This window comes from Megalobrama amblycephala, linkage group LG2 (genome assembly GCF_018812025.1).
Source record: "Megalobrama amblycephala isolate DHTTF-2021 linkage group LG2, ASM1881202v1, whole genome shotgun sequence".
Classification (NCBI taxonomy): domain Eukaryota; kingdom Metazoa; phylum Chordata; class Actinopteri; order Cypriniformes; family Xenocyprididae; genus Megalobrama; species Megalobrama amblycephala.
Genome location: NC_063045.1, coordinates 43,849,020 through 43,867,344, shown reverse-complemented (window position 1 = coordinate 43,867,344; position 18,325 = coordinate 43,849,020). Strand labels below are relative to the sequence as shown.

The 18,325-nt window shown below is 37.5% G+C and overlaps 1 protein-coding gene across 1 annotated transcript in view; it reads left to right on the top strand.

Moving 5' to 3' along the window:
- The first annotated feature begins 6,655 nt into the window (after positions 1 to 6,655).
- parp14rs4 (poly(ADP-ribose) polymerase family member 14-related sequence 4) overlaps positions 6,656 to 18,325 on the top strand; it is a 37,624-nt gene continuing 25,954 nt past the window's right edge. The window contains 16 exon segments of the mRNA XM_048177836.1: positions 6,656 to 6,897; positions 7,143 to 7,261; positions 7,492 to 7,522; positions 7,776 to 7,882; positions 8,186 to 8,216; positions 8,409 to 8,612; positions 12,559 to 12,792; positions 12,953 to 15,153; positions 15,155 to 15,394; positions 16,210 to 16,440; positions 16,605 to 16,814; positions 16,973 to 17,081; positions 17,247 to 17,396; positions 17,514 to 17,576; positions 17,698 to 17,880; positions 18,007 to 18,213. Of these exon segments, the coding sequence (XP_048033793.1) occupies positions 6,723 to 6,897; positions 7,143 to 7,261; positions 7,492 to 7,522; positions 7,776 to 7,882; positions 8,186 to 8,216; positions 8,409 to 8,612; positions 12,559 to 12,792; positions 12,953 to 15,153; positions 15,155 to 15,394; positions 16,210 to 16,440; positions 16,605 to 16,814; positions 16,973 to 17,081; positions 17,247 to 17,396; positions 17,514 to 17,576; positions 17,698 to 17,880; positions 18,007 to 18,213 (4,495 nt within the window). The 5' untranslated portion in view covers positions 6,656 to 6,722.

Genomic DNA, 18,325 nt, shown 5'->3' with positions numbered 1-18,325 from the left:
TTTGAGTATTTTTTGAAGCTTAAAAGCTCCAGTCCACATTCATTGTGATTGCATTAAAAAGAGCAACCAGTATAACCATAACTATTTCCTTTTTGTTCTACAGAAGAAAGAAACTCATACAGGGTTTGGAATGCTGGTGAGTGAATGCAGATTTCTTTTAATATGTCGAAGTCATCCTTGCAGAGGTCAGCTTTGATAATGCACATTTTACCAGAGCTCCATATCTTAACTGATCCTGGAAGCTGAGCTTCAAAAAAAAAAAAAAAAAAAAAATGCTCACAGTAATGTCATTACTACCTAAAACAAGAGCAGAAATAATGTACTGTCCTCAAGAAAATTTAGCATTGGCTTCTCCTTCGATCTCTGTAAAAACACTGCATACAAAATCAATGAAGCATAGTCGATCTTCTCTCTCTCTCTGTGTGTGTGTGTGTGTGTGTGTGTGTGTGTGTGTTTCTCCTTCAATTTCAAGGGATGATCTGTGTTATATACAGATGGAAAGATTGTAGAGGGGGAGCTTAATTCAATATTTCATGAAGGATATGGTCAAAGGGGTACATGCGTAGCATGCTTAGTGTTGTGCATCTGCATGTGTATGTGGTTTATATTTTACTAGTCTGGTGTGTGATCTATAATAAGGCTTTGTCAACATTAATTCTATAATCTTGTCTTAGTAGGCCTATGTTTAAAAAAATCTAGAAATGCATATATTCCTATATTGTACACAACTGCACGTTTTAGTCGCACCTGCCCTGTTTGTGAATTCCACACTCCATGCTTCTTTCTGTGTGTGAAGAAAAGTAATTGCTGAAGCTTTGTGTTGGGCTGGGACTCAATGCTGTCAGTAATAATCATTTATTTAGGTCCCTGCTTGCACATGAAGAAGTACTATTCCAGCCCTGACACAGACGCTGCCCTCATTCCCTGTCCCTCATATCTATACAGGTAGGTGAATAAAGGCTAATGATGTTTAAGAGCTGTTATTGAACTTAAACTGTAAAAGGTGACAGGAGATCTAACAACTAATAACAGCCCAAACCTCAGGAGGCACACCTTGTAATAAAAGTTTGCATGTACTTTAATGTGATTGGATGAATGGTAATTACAAGATTTATGCATTCAGCTCTAATTACAGAAGACAGAGAAGAGGCTTAAACTTTTAAACCTGCTCCATTTGACCATGAGAGGAAAGCCCTGAGGTACTCAGAAACGATTGAGAGGCCAAAAAGTGTATCTTAAAAGCTTATGTATACATAAAGCTTATACAGTATCTCACAGAAGTGAGTACACCCCTCACATTTTTGTAAATATTTTATTATTTCTTTTCATGTGACAACACTGAAGAAATGACACTTTGCTAAAATGTAAAGTAGAGAGTGTACAGCTTGTATAACAGTGTAAATTTGCTGTCCCCTCAAAATAAATCAACACACAGCCATTAATGCCTAAACCGCTGGCCACAAAAGTGAGTACACCCCTAAGTGAAAATGTCCAAATTGGGCCCAAAGTGTCAACATTTTGTGTGGCCACCATCATTTTCCAGCACTGCCTTAACCCTCTTGGGCAGGGGTAGGCAAGTTTGGTCCTAGAGAGCCACTGTCCTGCTGAGTTTAGCTCCAACCCTAATCAAACACACCTGAACAAGCTAATCAAGCTCTTCAGGATTACTAAGGCTATAGGCAGCTGAAGGTTTTTTTTCAGGGTTGGAGCTAAACTCTGCAGGACAGCGGCTCTCTAGGACCGAACTTGCCTACCCCTGCTCTTGGGCATGGAGTTCACCAGAGGTTCAGAGGTTGCCACTGGAGTCCACTTCCACTCCACCATGATGACATCACGGAGCTGGTAGATGTTAGAGACCTTGCGCTCCTCCACCTTCCGTTTGAGGATGCCCCACAGATGCTCAATAGGGTTTAGGTCTGGAGACATGCTTGGCCAGTCCATCACCTTTACCCTCAGCTTCTTTAGCAAGGTAGTGGTCGTCTTGGTGTGTCTGGGGTTGTTATCATGTTGGAATACAGCCCTGCGGCCCAGTCTCCGAAGGGAGGAGATCATGCTCTGCTCATTCATGGTTCCCTCAATGAACTGTAGCTCCCCAGTGCCGGCAGCACTCATGCAGCCCCAGACCATGACACTCCCACCACCATGCTTGGCTGTAGGCAAGACACACTTGTCTTTGTACTCCTCATCAGGTTGCCGCCACACACGCTTGACACCATCTGAACCAAATAAGTTTATCTTGGTCTCATCAGACCACAGGACATGGTTCCAGTAATCCATGTCCTTCGACTGCTTGTCTTCAGCAAACTGTTTGCAAGCTTTCTTGTGCATCATCTTTAGAAGATGTTTCCTTCTGGGATGACAGCCAGACCAATTTGATGCAGTGTGCGGCGTATGGTCTGAACACTGACAGGCTGACCCCCCCACCCCTTCAACCTCTACAGCAATACTAGCAGCACTCATATGTCTATTTCCCAAACACAACCTCTGGATATGACGCTGAGCACGTGCACTCAACTTCTTTGGTCGACCATGGCAAGGCCTGTTCTGAGTGGAACCTGTCCTGTTAAACCGCTGTATGGTCTTGGCCACCGTGCTGCAGCTAAGTTTCAGGGTCTTGGCAATCTTCTTAAAGCCTATGCCATCTTTATGTAGAGCAACAATTCTTTTTTTTTTTTTTTCAGATCCTCAGAGAGTTCTTTGCCATGAGGTGCCATGTTGAACTTCCAGTGACCAGTATGAGAGAGTGAGAGCCATAACACCAAATTTAATACACCTGCTCCCCACTCACACCTGAGACCTTGTAACACTAACGAGTCACATGACACCGGGGAGAGAAAATGGCTAATTTAATACATTTGGACATTTTCACTTAGGGGTGTACTCACTTTTGTAGCCAGTGGTTTAGACGTTAATGTTATTTTTTTTTTAGGGGACAGCAAATTTACACTGTTATACAAGCTGTACACTCACTACTTTATATTGTAGCAAAGTGTCATTTCTTCAGTGTTGTCACATGAAAAGTTAAAATAAAATATTTACAAAAATGTGAGGGGTATACTCACTTCTGTGAGATACTGTATATATATATATATATATATATATATATATATATATATATATATATATATATATTCAAAAAGACTGAAGATAGATGGCAAAGAGATGGCAAATGGCATTTAATCATGTTATTTATTACATTTTGATGGTTACAAATTAGTGTTAAATCATTCTAGTACACTTAAGTAAAACAGTCTACTTCTGGTGTCTTTTGGTGAGAAAAAGTTTTGTCTTGTTTAGGCGTGCACAGCATTTTATATCAGTATAAATCAATATGATGTTATAAAATACATATTGTAAAGGAGATAAAATACTTACTCTGAGTTTTCCCTGTTAAAGTAGCCACCTCGTCTGCTCCACAAGGCGATTTAAAGAAAATGTCTCTGAGAAAAGTTTAGGCATGTGCACACAGTACATAAATATCATTATACTATGATGATGTTATAAAATACATATCGTAAATCAGATAAAACACTTAATTTCTGTGTTTTCCGTTCTCGTCATCGCGAGTCAAAGAAAATGGCGTCTGTGAAAAAAGTCTCAGCTAATTTAGGCGTGCATGGCACGTAAATGTCCCGGATGTAACTAATTCCACTCATGGGGTTGGGTGCTGTTTACACTAGCCTAATCCATTGAAATTCAACACCAGAACTGTAACTTTTTAAGTCCTTAACACCAGGGTTTCAATTTTGCTGTGTGGTCGTTACGTGGAAATACTATTTTAAAAACTAATTTGGATGAGTTAGACTAATGTATCAGTTTTAACGCAGAGGTCCATGAATTAGTTTGTTAACAGACAGTCAGGATAAGGCTATACTGTCATCTATTGGTTGTATAGTGGTTAATTCACACAATCCAACACGAAATGATAAATAAGTGCCATTGTGAGTCATCAACACTATGTACAGTAGGCTATTTATAGCTGCAGCTATAGGAAGTTAACCAATTAAAAAAAAAAAAAAAAAAAAAAAAAAAAAAAAAAAACGGCCACACTCTCAGTTTCACAATAAATTGACGCATAAACAAAGGTAAGCAGGAGGGCGTGATTCAATATCTACACCGACTCGCAGGTCATTTCCTCATTAAACAGAAGGATCACAATGGACAAATATTATCCCTGTAGGCCTATTGTAGAGGGAGACTGAGGGCCTGAACACGCTGTGTTAAAAAAAAAGAAAAGAAATGAAATGAAAAAAAAAGTTTCCCTTTCAGATTAAGATTAAATCTAATGGAGGAGTCTGCGTCATCTATAGGCTAATGACAAGAGCGACTCTGTTACAATTCTGTTCAAATCAATTTTAGCTCTAGCCTACACATCCCAGACGTCATCAATTCAATAATACCTATTTATGAACATATGGTCTATCATAAAATTATGAAAATAATTTATGGTAGGCTACAGATACATTTTTAGTGTTTCTCTAGGAAGATAATTTCTCTAAAAAGTCTGGAGTAGATAGAACAAATAACTCTACTTATTTGGTAGTGCTCTATATTTACACAGTCATAAATGCTTTAAATTTTTTGTGGTTTCAGACAAAGTAAGCAGCATGTAGAAAATCAGAAAGCAAGTAAGTAATCATCTGGATCATGTACGTGCGATTTTTTATTGGTTAGGTTATCTTACTGTTACAGCTGATGTACTTAAAACACTCATATTCAAATTTAAAGACATGGATTAGGTAGTTACCTAATTGATTTAAAATTATCTTGAATTGTCTGTATTATTCGGTTCATTGAAGGGGGACTTAAACATATCAATTTTACTTTTCCTTAAGATCACTTTTACGTTCCCTTAGATCTAACTGGGATGTGTTGTGACTAATGTCTCAGTTTTAAAGTTCATGTCCATAAATCAGTGACTTCAGCGTTCTCAGAAAGTCAGGATAAGGTTGTACTGCCATCTGTTGGTTGTAAGGTACTGTTACACAATCTGATAAATAGCCTAAGCATTATTTTGAGTCATTGTACAAACACAAATGCACAGTATTTAGCTGCCCTGTATTATGTATATAGGTAGTTATACTGGGCTGCTGAATGCTTGATTTTGATTTGTTGATGAACATTTTGAGATGTGCAGTTATTTTCCAGTTAACGCATGGCTAAAGTAGTTCCAGGCAGGTCTTGGCCGCCCACATTACAGTTCCATATCACTTCTCCAAGTTATTTCAAAGGTCCTTACGGCCTACAACAGCAAAAGAACCTATATTGGCATTGATTTTTTGTATTTTTTTTATCTGTTGGTATTTTCTAGAATCTGAACAAGATGCTGTACCGTTCACACGAACCTTACACACAGGGTACTTTTTATCCCATCTGGTGGGTTTGCTGATCATTGAACCAGGTCCGTTTTGAAGTTCCAGTCGTGTCTGACAACTGAATATAAAAGATATATATAAAAGACTTTCTGAAATAATGCTAAAATATTTTGCTGCATACCCCTTTAACACTGGATAGTTGCGCCCCTGGTCCTACCTACTGTAAACTAGTGATGGGATTTATGGCTCTTTGAGGGGATCCGGATCTTCGCGATCCGTTCCTTTCAAAGAGCCGTTCAAAAGAACGGCTCTTTTGGCTCTTTTTAAATATTTAGTCAGTTTTAAGAAGCCAGCTTGGGGGCATCTCAGTTTATCCTGGAAATAATCACTGGGAGGAATGATGAGGTGAGATTTGTAGTTAAATAATTAAAACTCGGATATCACACACCAATATCTGAGTTTGAATTATTCTGAAATATTGATTATTACCTCATTTGTCATGTGTGGACTATATTCCATAGGGTTGCACAAATCCCTCTGCTTAGACAGTGACATCACTATTTTGGATTTACCTTTAGTACAAAGTGTGTGTGTGTGTGTGTGTAAAGCTACGTTGACTTATGTTATTCATACAATACCTACTCACAAATAAACATCAAAAACAAAGCCGGCTGCAATGAATTTCTGTGCAAAACAGCTTTTACTACAAACACTTCCACAGAACATTGTTATCACACAAGAACATTTTGATAGAAAACAAAAAATATTTAAAGTAGATAAAATTAGAATAAATAAAATGGAAATGTCTACATACTACATAGTATGTAGTACAGCTTTTACTACAGTATGTATGTAGTACATACTATTACTACTGTAAACTTTGCAAATAGGACATCAGCCCCTTCAAGTCAATGAACAATAACAAAGTGGGCTGCAATGAATGTCTGTGCAAAACAGCTTTTAGTGAAAAATTTCAATACATTTTTTTTTTCCTGATAATTTTTTTCCACTGGAGTACTCACGTGAAGGATGCGTGCACAACTAATAACTAATATCATCACGCTATAAAGGGTTGGCCTGCGCTGGGTGGGTGCGCCCCTCCCCTATAACTGTTCTGTCTCGCGGAGGAGCTCATTTGTGTGCATCTGTGTGAAACACGCATAGGAAAAAAGAACGACAGAAAGAACGGCTCCCCTCCAGCCGCGACTCGGCTCCCATCGTTCATGTTTATGAGCCGTTCAAAAGAATCGGTTCGTTCGCGAACGTCACAACTCTACTGTAAACGCCTCCTCAGTTTCACGTTCACAGTATTATCTCAGAAACAAAAGTGAAAATAAGCAGGAGGGCGTGATTCAACTATGAACACTTGACTCTCAAGTCATTTCCGCATTAACCAGAACGATCACGATGGAAGAATATCCCATCGTTGTAGAAGGAGACTGGGGGTCTGAACACGCAAAAAGTGTGAAAAATAAACTTCATATTCACTTTCAGAGCAAGAAGAAATCCCAAGGAGGAGACTGCGTCGTGCAATATAATGACAAGAGCGACTCTGCTACGATTCTGTTCAAATCATCTGACAGTAAGTGATAAACATAAAACATGCGTTTTTACATATATTTATAAATAAACGCATTTCATGTTGTTGTTAAACATAATATATATACTACCTACTCTATCACTGTCAGAAAGAAAGAAAGAAGAAGAAAGAAACAAAGAAATCTCACTTTGAAAAATAATGGACTTAAGGCACAAAAAAAGAACATCTGTTTGTGAGAGAGAAATGTTGTATTGAAATGTATCTAAATCTGATTGTTTGTGTTTAAGTCCGAGATGCCGTCCTCTCCCAGGCAGAACACATTATTACTATTGACACTAAGAAAATCAAGTTGAAAGTGTTCAAACCCAGCGATGTAGAGGAACGAGCAGACAGCACTGGACACAAGGTGCGTATTACTTACGCAGTTATAGCTACACATCCCTTTAGGCTATATCAAGTCTATATATTTATGAACAATATGTGTGAATTACCTCTAGCGGTCTCTAGTGGCCACTTACAATATGGTCTATCATAAAATTCGATGAACTTAACATACTTAACTTGTTTACTAGTGTTCTCCATTTATAGGCAAGTCATAAATGCTTCCTGTTTTTTTTTTTTTTTGTGTGTGTTCAGAAGGAGCAGGCATGTGGAAATCAGAAATCAAGTAAGTCAATCATCTAGACTTTGGTCTCCAGCTGCTTGTGATCTTTTATTGGATATTTTACTGTTATTGTCCATGTATTTACTAACACATTTCTTTTGGTAAAGACATCAGTTAGGTACCTAATTCATACAAAATATTCTTGTATTATTTTACTGTATAAAATTGCCTACATAGGGAGCCTTAAACTCCTACCATTAACAAGAGAAAAATGTGTTGTGATGTATCTGACCAAGCCTGATTGTTTACGTTTAAGGCCAAGATGACATGCTTTCCAAGGAGAAACATGTTATTACCACTGAGAGTCAGAAAGAGTTCAAATCCAGTGATGCAGAGAAACAGGCAGACAGCACTGGACAAAGAGTGAGTAGAATTATTTTATAATGCTAAATTAGGAACAGCAGTGCTTTTCAAATAAACCATGGACAAGTGGCAAGTGCAAACCAAAACCTTTAGATTGGATCAAGTCACTGTTTTATATGGCCTATTAGAATGTTACTCTTTTATGGTTGAGAGAAACATTTTAGAGTTTCTCTAGGAAGATGGTTGTCATTTTTTTGTAATGTCTCAAAAGGGTGGAGATGAAAGAACAAATAACTTGCCCTACTTGTTTAGTAGTGTTCTCCATTTACATATTCTAAATATTTTTCATTTGTTTTGTTTCAGATGGAGCAGGCAAGTGGATATCAGGAACCAAGTAAGTAATCGTCTGGAAATATGAATATGTGATCTTTTTTATTGATTAGGTTATCTTACTGTTTTAGCTAATGTGCATAAAACATTTTCAGATTCAACTGTAAAGACATTAGGTAGTTACCTGTATAAAATGATCCAGGTTAAGTTAATTGTAGGAGGACTTAAACAAGTGTCACTTTTAATTTTCCTGAAGATCAAAGTGTCCTGCAAACAAATTTGGATGTGAAGAAGCCTCAAGAGTCAAGGTCTGTGGTCCTGGAAGACCTTCCAGATGGTTTTAATCAAGATGTTTTGACTCTTTTGGTGGAGAACATCACCAGTCTTTCTGAAAATGACTTTGGCATGGAATTAATACCGGAATTAAGAAAAGCTGTTGTGACCTTTAAAAATCCCAGTGGTAAGTTGTTCTACTCATATAAAATATATTTACAATTATTGTTTACATAATAATATTTACATTTTCACATAACAATAATTATTATCATTTTGTTGTTATTATTATTACTTATTTTTAATCTATGCATAAAAGATGTGATATAATTTATAACACAACCCCCACCTCTCCCTCAAAAAAACAAAAAACAAAAGTCACTAAAAACTTAATTTAGCTTAATCTTCATTTAGCTCTATAGAAATATACATCAGGCAAAACTTTAATATAGCTGTAGAAAAAATGATCCAAAATGTTATCAATAGTTGTTAGTTGGTTACAATGTTCAGTTGTGTGTTGTGTCTTAAGGACATGGATCCTGACACTCCTATCTTACTTGGAATGGTTCAGTGTCTGGATCTGACTCCTCATGCTCCATGTTTGTCTTTTGTTGTGAGAACATGGCTGTTGATCTTGTTTCATTAGCTGTGTGCCATGTTCATTGTGAGCACATGGTATGTGCACTTCTCTGATCTTGTGTGTTTGGTAACACTTTAAAATGCTGTCCCGTCATTTATAAATAACTATACAAGAACAAATGAGTAACTATTAATCTATTAAATGAGACATTTTAAAATTTCATTGTTCATCTATTATTAATATTATTAATATTATATTACAGTGTAGTTAGTAATTTGTTCTCTATGAGGAATTGTAATATGTAATTACAGTATTAACAGCTTACCCAAATCATAAGTCTGCTATACTTATTGATTAAATAATCTTGTGTAACAGTAGTGGTTAAAATGTTAATGTAGCACTGGTCATTTGGCCTGCATTAGCTATTGATTAGTTTCACATTCATTATGAAACTGTGTATAGTTTCTGATGTAATAAGGAGATCCAGGTCAGCTGATTAAATTGATTTATTGCTTAATAATAAATGATCAAATAATAAATGATAGACATATTGTTTTGGAATAATCAGAATTAAAGGTGATAAAGAGGATCTTTTCGCCGACTGAGAAACCAAAGACTGTTACTGAGTTTTTGAAATGAGCGCATGCGTAAGAACACCCCCCCCTCCTTTCGAGGGAACGCCTCCCAAAACTCGTGCACGAGTATTGGAACACGAGTGTTTACCACCGGCATTCGCTGTATCGTGTTAGTGGATTCATTATGTCGGACTCACCGCAGGTAACTCATAATCTGCAGTTGTTACTCCTGTCTCCGGACAAAAACATCGCATGCGGCGCCTGTGGAGTGTGGAAAGTTACTGGAGCGCGCAGCCACGCTCGTCTCTCACAAGGAACGTCATGGCAGTGATTGACAAGCCAGAGGGCCAGTTGTTTACGCGATGATCGCGTAAACGATTGGCTGATGTTTTTAAGGCCCTACCTCGTGCACAGATGATGTATAATATTATTCCTTTCAGTGCACCTAATAAATAGTGCATAGACAGTTTGAAGTAATATTGCAAAAATGTATAAAACAAAACATCCTCTTTAGCACCTTTAAAATTTAATAAAGAAAATGAACATGATAAATAGAATAACTGTTAGAAATAAACTTCTAATATCTTGGAAATATTAGTCAAAATCTAAGTAAAATCTAAATAAAATATGAGTAAAGTCTGAGTAAAAGATTTTTGCTTAAGGAAAAATAAAGTTGTCGAGAGCTCTCTTTAAGCCAGAATGCTATAGAGCATAGGATAAGTCAAGATAGAGACTGACTAAACAGAAAATCTGTTACCCTTATATGCTTGTAAAACAATGGGCATAAGCAGTTCCCCTTTTGTATGGCTGAGACCAGTAGACCACAAAAGCCGCTGCTGCAAAAATGCTGCACTGCTGCCTTGAAGAAAAGTTCATAAAAAGAAACACTAAATAGATATTTAATAACATAAAAATATATGATTTCTTTATTATGAAAATATGATTGATTGGATGATAAAACATAAACTGGGAATATTAATTTTTTTCTTCAGATCGACACCAGTTTCCTAGTAGTAGTAAAATTAGTAGCTATTGATTAGCTAATAGTGAACTAGTGCATTCAACTGAGCGCTATTACCAAGCGGCAACCTCAACCAGTTTCTCTTGAAACCAATACAGAAGTGACATAAACTGTGATTCATCGACTGACCGCTAGGGACAGGCTCCAAAAGAGTGCAGAATCTCATTGAGTCCCATGTTAAAACACCCAACTTTACAGCAGAAAAAAAATAACGTTTACAACCTGGATCAAATAACTCATCAGTTTAAATTATATTAAGCCTTAAAGTTCTGCATGATTAAGGGCGTGGTCACTTGAGTGACAGGTTTGCAGCTGCTGTCTGTGAGCCGTCATGTTACTTCAGATAATTCCAGTCGCTGACTTTGGCATCTCTGCCGTGTTTGTGCTTTTTTCTGTATTATTTTATACAATTATCAAATAATATGGCTTGCTTTGTGGTTATATGGTTGAGACAGATGTGCGTCTGTGTACACGTGCACACATGCGGAAGATAAACAGAACACACATTGTTGGATCGTCTTGGCATTGGATAGAAGTTTTGTTGGCACATAATTTCTTGAAGAACGATGATGGAGAGCAGATCATTCAGAAGAATTATGATGCAAACAATGGACAATATATCAATATTTCGTGGATTCAATGCTTTTGTGAACAAAAAGTGTTTTTCATTGGACGCTCATGGACATTTTACCCAAGTGCGACAGATTGGATTGATCTGATTGATATTGATCTTTCATTACAAAGGTATGGAGTCCTGTTTTGATTTTGCATGTTGTCATTTGCACACCCGACACAAATTACAATTACTGGTGTTGGGAGATCTATATCGTAAAAAAGACACCGTAGATAGTAAACCTTAGAACTTTCAAATGATATAACTTGTTATCTTTATTCATATTTTAGATAGTGTCTAAGATAGATAGATAGCTCCTTTGCCTGCTAACATGATCATGTCGCGCTAGGCGGGTGTGGTTTGAGCAACCAGGCACCTCAGTTCCAACCATGTCCTGCCTCTTTGCCCATTTTCAGTGATCCGGTGACGTGCTGCTAAGATGGCAGCGGCCTCAATTTCGCTTCAAAAATGCTCTTCAGAAATCTACGGGTGACGTCACGGACACTATGTCGTCCATATTTTTTTTTACAGTCTATGGCTATTTCTTAGTAATTCGTTAATCAGAGTTTCTTGTTTGTTTAAATTGGCTACTAGAATGTTATTATTGAGTTACTTATTTTTTCCTAATGACGGAACAATATTCTAAAGTGTTACTGTGTTTTCACTGGCCATGTGCTCGTGTGTCCGGTGTGAGAACATGGCTTATGTCGTGTTTGTTTCTATGTGCCATGTGTTCTTCTTTCTAATGCGTTGACCCTGCCCCTGACCCCGTTATCTCATTATTAGTTAATTTGCCTCATCTGCTCTCCATTTTCCTTTACTTTTCATTCTTCCTATGTGCTCTGTCTTGTGGCACATTGTTGTGGAGTGGCTCCCAGTATAGGTGTCCTGTCTTGCACAGCCTGCCTTGCCCTTTGTGTCATGCCAGCGTGCCGCACCTCTGTTTTGTCGTTGCAAGCCCTGGACTGTGTTTTGTCCCCATGGGGTAGTTCATGTATTTCTTTTGTTGTGCTACTCTGTACATTTCCCCCATGCATAATAATATGAGTGAACCATCCTGGTACAGTCTTTGGTTTGAGTAAGTGTTTTCACTTGTGTGGATAGTTCTAGGAATTAATTACATCATTATATGACAATTTAAAACTTTTTTAACTGTTCATTGAAACAAATTGCACAAACTGCTTCACATAAAAAAAAAAAAAACTAAAAAAAACATTTTTTTCCCATCACTATTATCATATGACATCTGTGCAACTGTATACTTTGTACATACAGTTGCACATTGTTGATAATATGACTTCATCAAATGTATCTAGCACATCTGTAAAATATATTTTCTTATAGACGCAGGAAAGTTCCTTGTGGACAGCAGGACACATGAAAAGTTCAAGAAGAATAATCTGAGGGCCCGTGCACTGGAGAGAAGCACGGGTGTGCGGGTGGAGAACCTTACAGATGAGGCCAGCAAAAACAAGATGCTGCTGGAACTGTATTTTGAGAAATGGGGTGGTCCAGTAGAGGAAGTTATCACAATTCCATCAGAACAAGCAGCCATTATTACCTTTAAGGAGGAAGAAGGTATAAATACAGTACATGTGCAACTGCTGGTAGTCTACGTTGGTACAGTTTCATATTTAGTGATAACATTTCTAAAAATCTTATAAATCACATAAAATCTTATTTTATTGACATAAATGCATTTATTCATTGTACCTGCAACTTACATTCTTTTTTTCAGCCAGAGAGAAAGTTTTGAAGCGAGAGAATAACATCTGTGATGTTCCAGTCAAGATATATCCCTACTTTAAATCACTGGATACAGTCTTGTATGGTGGAAACAGACCACATTTGAAGCTGCCTGATCCCATTACAGTCAGTGTACATCCTGCCATCAGGGAGTTCCTCCTCAAGAAAGGGGAGATTTCCTTTATTAAAAACCAGATGAGCTCACACTTCTGCCAAATAAACATGGACAAACCTGAAGCTTTGCTCAGTCCTGATTCAGCATTACTAAAACAGAAAGGAGTTACCAGAAGACACGTTGATGGCTGGAGTAAGAATGCCTGCGATGCCTTCAGGAAAATAATGTCAAACTACACAACGTCTGAGTGGCCGGTATCACACCCCTTGTGGTCTAAAGTGGAGAGTGATGTTAAGGGACTGGTGAAAGATAAGGTTTTCACAGATATGAATGCCTCTAAAGGGATCCTGACACTGGCGGGAATGACCCATGAGATAACTGGACTGAAACTCATCATGGAGAAAATTTTAGAGAGAGCAACAAATCAAATAGAGATAGAGAAGAACAGTGTGACAGAGCAAATAAAGATGTCTCCTGCCTTGTACTCTCTGCTTTTACAAGATGGTCTGAAAAGTGCTGTTTCTCCAAACCTACACATTGACTACAACAAAAAAATAAACAGCTTGGTTTTATCAGGTCTTAATACAGAAATCCTCATGTTCAAGAACTTTGTCCTTGAGAAGAAAATAAATATGAAACAGAAGTCCTTAAAGATTGACCGTTCAATCCTGGAGTTCCTGAGATCAGTGAATTGTGATGAAATGTCCACAGATCTCTTTATATCTCATGGAATAACTGCTGTCTACACAATTGAAAAAGGAGATGTTGTTGTGATTGGGAGCACAGAAAAAGCACTTGTTGAGGCAGAGAAGAGGGTGAATATGGTTCTTACATCCAAAGACCTCATTATAGAAGATCAGGGTGTCCTTCAAATGCCAGAGTGGCAGGATCTCAATAAACAATTGCAAAAATCATTCAATACATCCAAAAAACTTTCTGTGTTTATAAATCTTTCACAGAGAGACAAAGTAATAGTGACTGGATTCAGAGATCCAGTGATGGAGGTCAGTGAGAACTTAGGAAGTTTCATTGTAGAACACGCTAAAATTGAAGAAACAGTTCGTGTCAAATCACATGCAGCAGTTAAATTCATAAAAGACAGAAAATCACAAGACTGGCAGCATTTTATGAAGTCTGATAAAATTAAAGTGAATTTTGATTCCAAGAGACCCTGGATCAAACTGTCTGGAGAGCGTGGATTTGTCCAGCCAGCTTTGACTTTCTTTAAAGCGATGGCAGATTCTCTCCACACAGACACACACATCATTAAAAAGGCAGGAGCAAAGAAGTACTTCAAGGAACAGGGTAAAATGATGTTCTCAATGCTGTTGAAGGAAAAAAGATTTGTGGTGGTGCTCCAGGAAGATGACATGCTGGAACAGGAAGAAGATGAATTTACTGAACGCAGTTTTGAAGATTTTGGCCAGGTCTCTTGTGAAGTTCGAATGCCAGGTGGAGTAACTGTTACTGTCAGGATGGCGGACATTTGCAAGCTCAGTGTTGATGCTGTGGTCAATGCTGCTAATGAAGATCTGAAGCACATCGGTGGTTTAGCTTTCGCACTTCTCCAAGCTGCTGGACCATGTCTACAGCATTATTGTGACCTACACACAGAAGTAAATGGGCCTCTGAAGCCTGGAGAAGCCCTCATCACTGACGCTGGTCGTCTTCCCTGTAAATATGTGGTACATGCTGTTGGACCTCGCTTTAGCGATTCAGACAGACAAACCACTGTACAACGCCTGAGACGTGCTGTGAGGGAAAGCTTGAACCAGGCATCGAGCAAAAACTGCTCCTCCATTGCAATTCCAGTTATTAGTTCTGGGATATTTGGTTGTCCTCTTGAACTTTGCACTGAATCAATTGCCAAGGAAGTGTGTGAGTACATCGAAGATCAAAACCGCAGAGGGTCCAGTAGCACATTAACTGAGATACAGTTGGTGGACAATAATGGCAACACTGTAAAAGCCATGGCTCAAGCTGTCCGAAAGGAGTTTGCTGCTTTTAACCCCAAAATGACTTTCCCTCATCAAACCAAACCTCATGGGTATAGTAACAATGAACAAGGCTATCGTGGACAATGGTCGTGGCCGTGGCCGTGGACATGGAAACAGCTATCGTGGTCATGGAAATTATGGTCGAAGAAACCAAGAGTTTGAAGGTCCCAATGTCCGTGGTAATAGAGAATTTGAAAGACAAGCACACTCAAGCTCTGGTAGCAGATCAGATAGATTTGAAGGATTGAGTGTTCTTGAGACCAAAACTACAAAAGAGGGACTAAAAATCAATCTGAGCAAAGGGAACATCCAGGATGCATGTGTAAGTGAATCATTGTTAAAAACTAACAGAAAGACCATAGCAAAAAAATATGCTAGAGTTTTTAAAAATATATTTTTAATTAGTCTGTTTTCACTTAAAAAATAAAAAATCATAAAAAAATCTAAAAATCCTTAAAACAAGAAAGAAAGAAAAAAAAGAAAAAAGAAAACTTGAGAAGCAACACTGCATAAAGTTTGTTATCATGTAGGCCACATCCACACAAAGCCAGAGCTTTCCCTATCCAATCTTTTTTTTTCCTTGTTCTAAAAAAAATATTCCGAAACCACTGAAATGGACTCAAAACTATATTGTATTTGCTACACCAGTATGTGGTGCTGTAATTCTGGGGTTGAGATGTGGGGTGATGACATCATCGTTTCACAAAAATATACGGATTGGATGTACACACAAAAACACAAGGGTGTCGTTTTCAGATTTATCCACTATGGGACCTGGTTTCAAAAAATAGTGGTTTCAGGATCCCAAAACATAATATTTGTCTGGGCGATACAAAATTTTTACATATACAGCACGTCTCTGTGTCATTCCAAACCCCATTCCACAACAGAATTTTCATTTTTGGCTATCCCTTTAAAGATACACAACATCTTATGCAGTGTTGCTTCTCAAGTAATTTTTCTTCTTTATACTGTAGATAGATATTTTTACTGGAAAATTAGACCATTTTTTTATGAACACTTTTACTATTGTGCCTTTTCTATACCAGAATACAGGTCAGAAGTATTTTATATTATTTTTATGTTAATCAGTGATGACGAATTTCTCCAAAAGAAGTCTCTCTTTTGTTTCTCCAGGCTGATGTCATTGTAAACACTATATCGGAGGACATGGACCTCAGTAAAGGTGCCGTCTCCAAAGCACTCCTTCAGGCTGCTGGTCATCAGCTCCAGACAGAAATCACCAGAACTGCTCGCTCAAACAATCTGAATTATGGTGAAATGGTCATCACAGATGGTTATAACCTGAAATGTCGAAAAGTCTTCCATGTAGTTTCTCCATTTTGGAAACCAGGCTCAGCAGATATGGTGAGAATAACAATCTTGTAATTGAAATTTAACAAAATTGTCATTAAATGTGGTAATGCTGGCTGATTAAATGATGCGCCTCATGTGTAGGTTCCATTTATTTATTTATTTAGATGGTACTTATTTAATGATGATAATGGACATATTTATTTACATTGTAAAAGGTACTCATTCAGATCATTAGAGATTGCCTGAAAAAAGTAGATACCTGGAGAATGTCTTCAGTCGTCTTCCCAGCTATCGGCACTGGGAATCTTGGCTTTCCAAAAGATCTGGTGGCCAGAATCATGCTGACAGAATTCCAGGAATTTAACTCTACAAATCTTCAAGAGGTAACTGTGATTGTGCACCCATCTGACCAGGAGAGCATTCAGGTGAGTGAAGGAAAAATAGATCAAAGTCAAGGTTTTTTTCCCATCACATACAGAATGATCAACATGTGCTTTTATTTTTTTAACTATAAACTTTGAATAATATAACATAGTTGCTCATGTTAATTTTCTCTTGTATATTTTTGTGCTTTATCTTTTAGTGCTTTACCAGCATCTTTAGAAATGAGATCCAGGGACCTACCACAAAAAGACCAGATCGACTTTCCATGAATAAAACAAATATTTCTGGCAAGTCAGCACAGACCTCTGGTAACACTTCCTGATGTCCATTACAATTATTTTTGTGTACATCCTATTGAAAGATATTTTCTGATCAAAAGTATATCCAAATATCACATGATATATTTAGGATAGTGACAAAATAAAACTGTAGAGATTTTCCATACACTGTACATCTTTTTTGATTTTCTTTAGGGCTTGTTGGCAAAGTCTCCTCTCCCTCTCTTGGGGTGCACACTATGCGTCTGGGTCAAGTGACTCTGGAGGTTTCATCTGGAGACATAACTAAAGAAAAAACAGATGCAATTGTCAACTCCTCAAATCCGACATTTTCTCTGAAAGCAGGTTAATCCTACTTCACACACTATCTTGCTTATTTTAATGAATCTCTGTTTCATATATAATTTATTTCACTTTTGAAGAGAAGTATAATGTAACTGTCAATTTTTAATTGTAATCCAGGAGTATCAAAGGCCATTTTAGATGCGGCTGGATTACAAGTGGAACAAGAATGTTCACAGATTGGTTTGTATATTCTTTAATTATCTATTATCATTTCTTGTTGATGGACATTACCTTTTTGAATCCTTCAAGAGTGATCTAATGAACTTTAGATACTGTTGGTAAACCCATTTTTTTCCAATAGTGGGATCATCAAACATTCAGCAAACAGAGATTGTGACCTCAGCCGGGAACCTGCCATGTGGAAAGATCATCCATATTATTGTACGCAATGGCCCATCTGAAATTAAGAATGTAGTTTTGTCTGTTCTGAAATTGTGCGAGTCACGCCAGATTACCTCTGTCGCCTTCCCAGCTCTTGGCACTGGTAAGATGCTTTGTGTGGTCTTATTTTTTTTTTTTTTACATAATGGCAATAAGAGTTTTGTGTGAATGAGATATTTTGTGTGAATTATTCACTATTGTTTTTCCTTTTTTGTCTTTAACCCTTTAGGTCAGGGTGGTGCAACACCAGCTGATGTCGCAGATGCAATGGTTGATGCAGTTGTTGACTTTGTGAAGAGAAAGAAACCTGTGCATGTAAAGTTTGTGAAGTTTCTTATATTCCAGACAAACATGTTGTCAGACTTCCACAAAAGCATGGTCAGAAGATCTGGTGAGAATGTAGAAGAGGATAAAGGTATTTTTTCCAGAATTAAAGGTCAGTAAACCATAATAAAAAAGAATCCTAATCCTATCCATTCTTGTTTTTCTTAAATACAGTAATTTCTCTCTCTATTTCTTTCCATCAAACATGTACTTGGGAAAAAAAA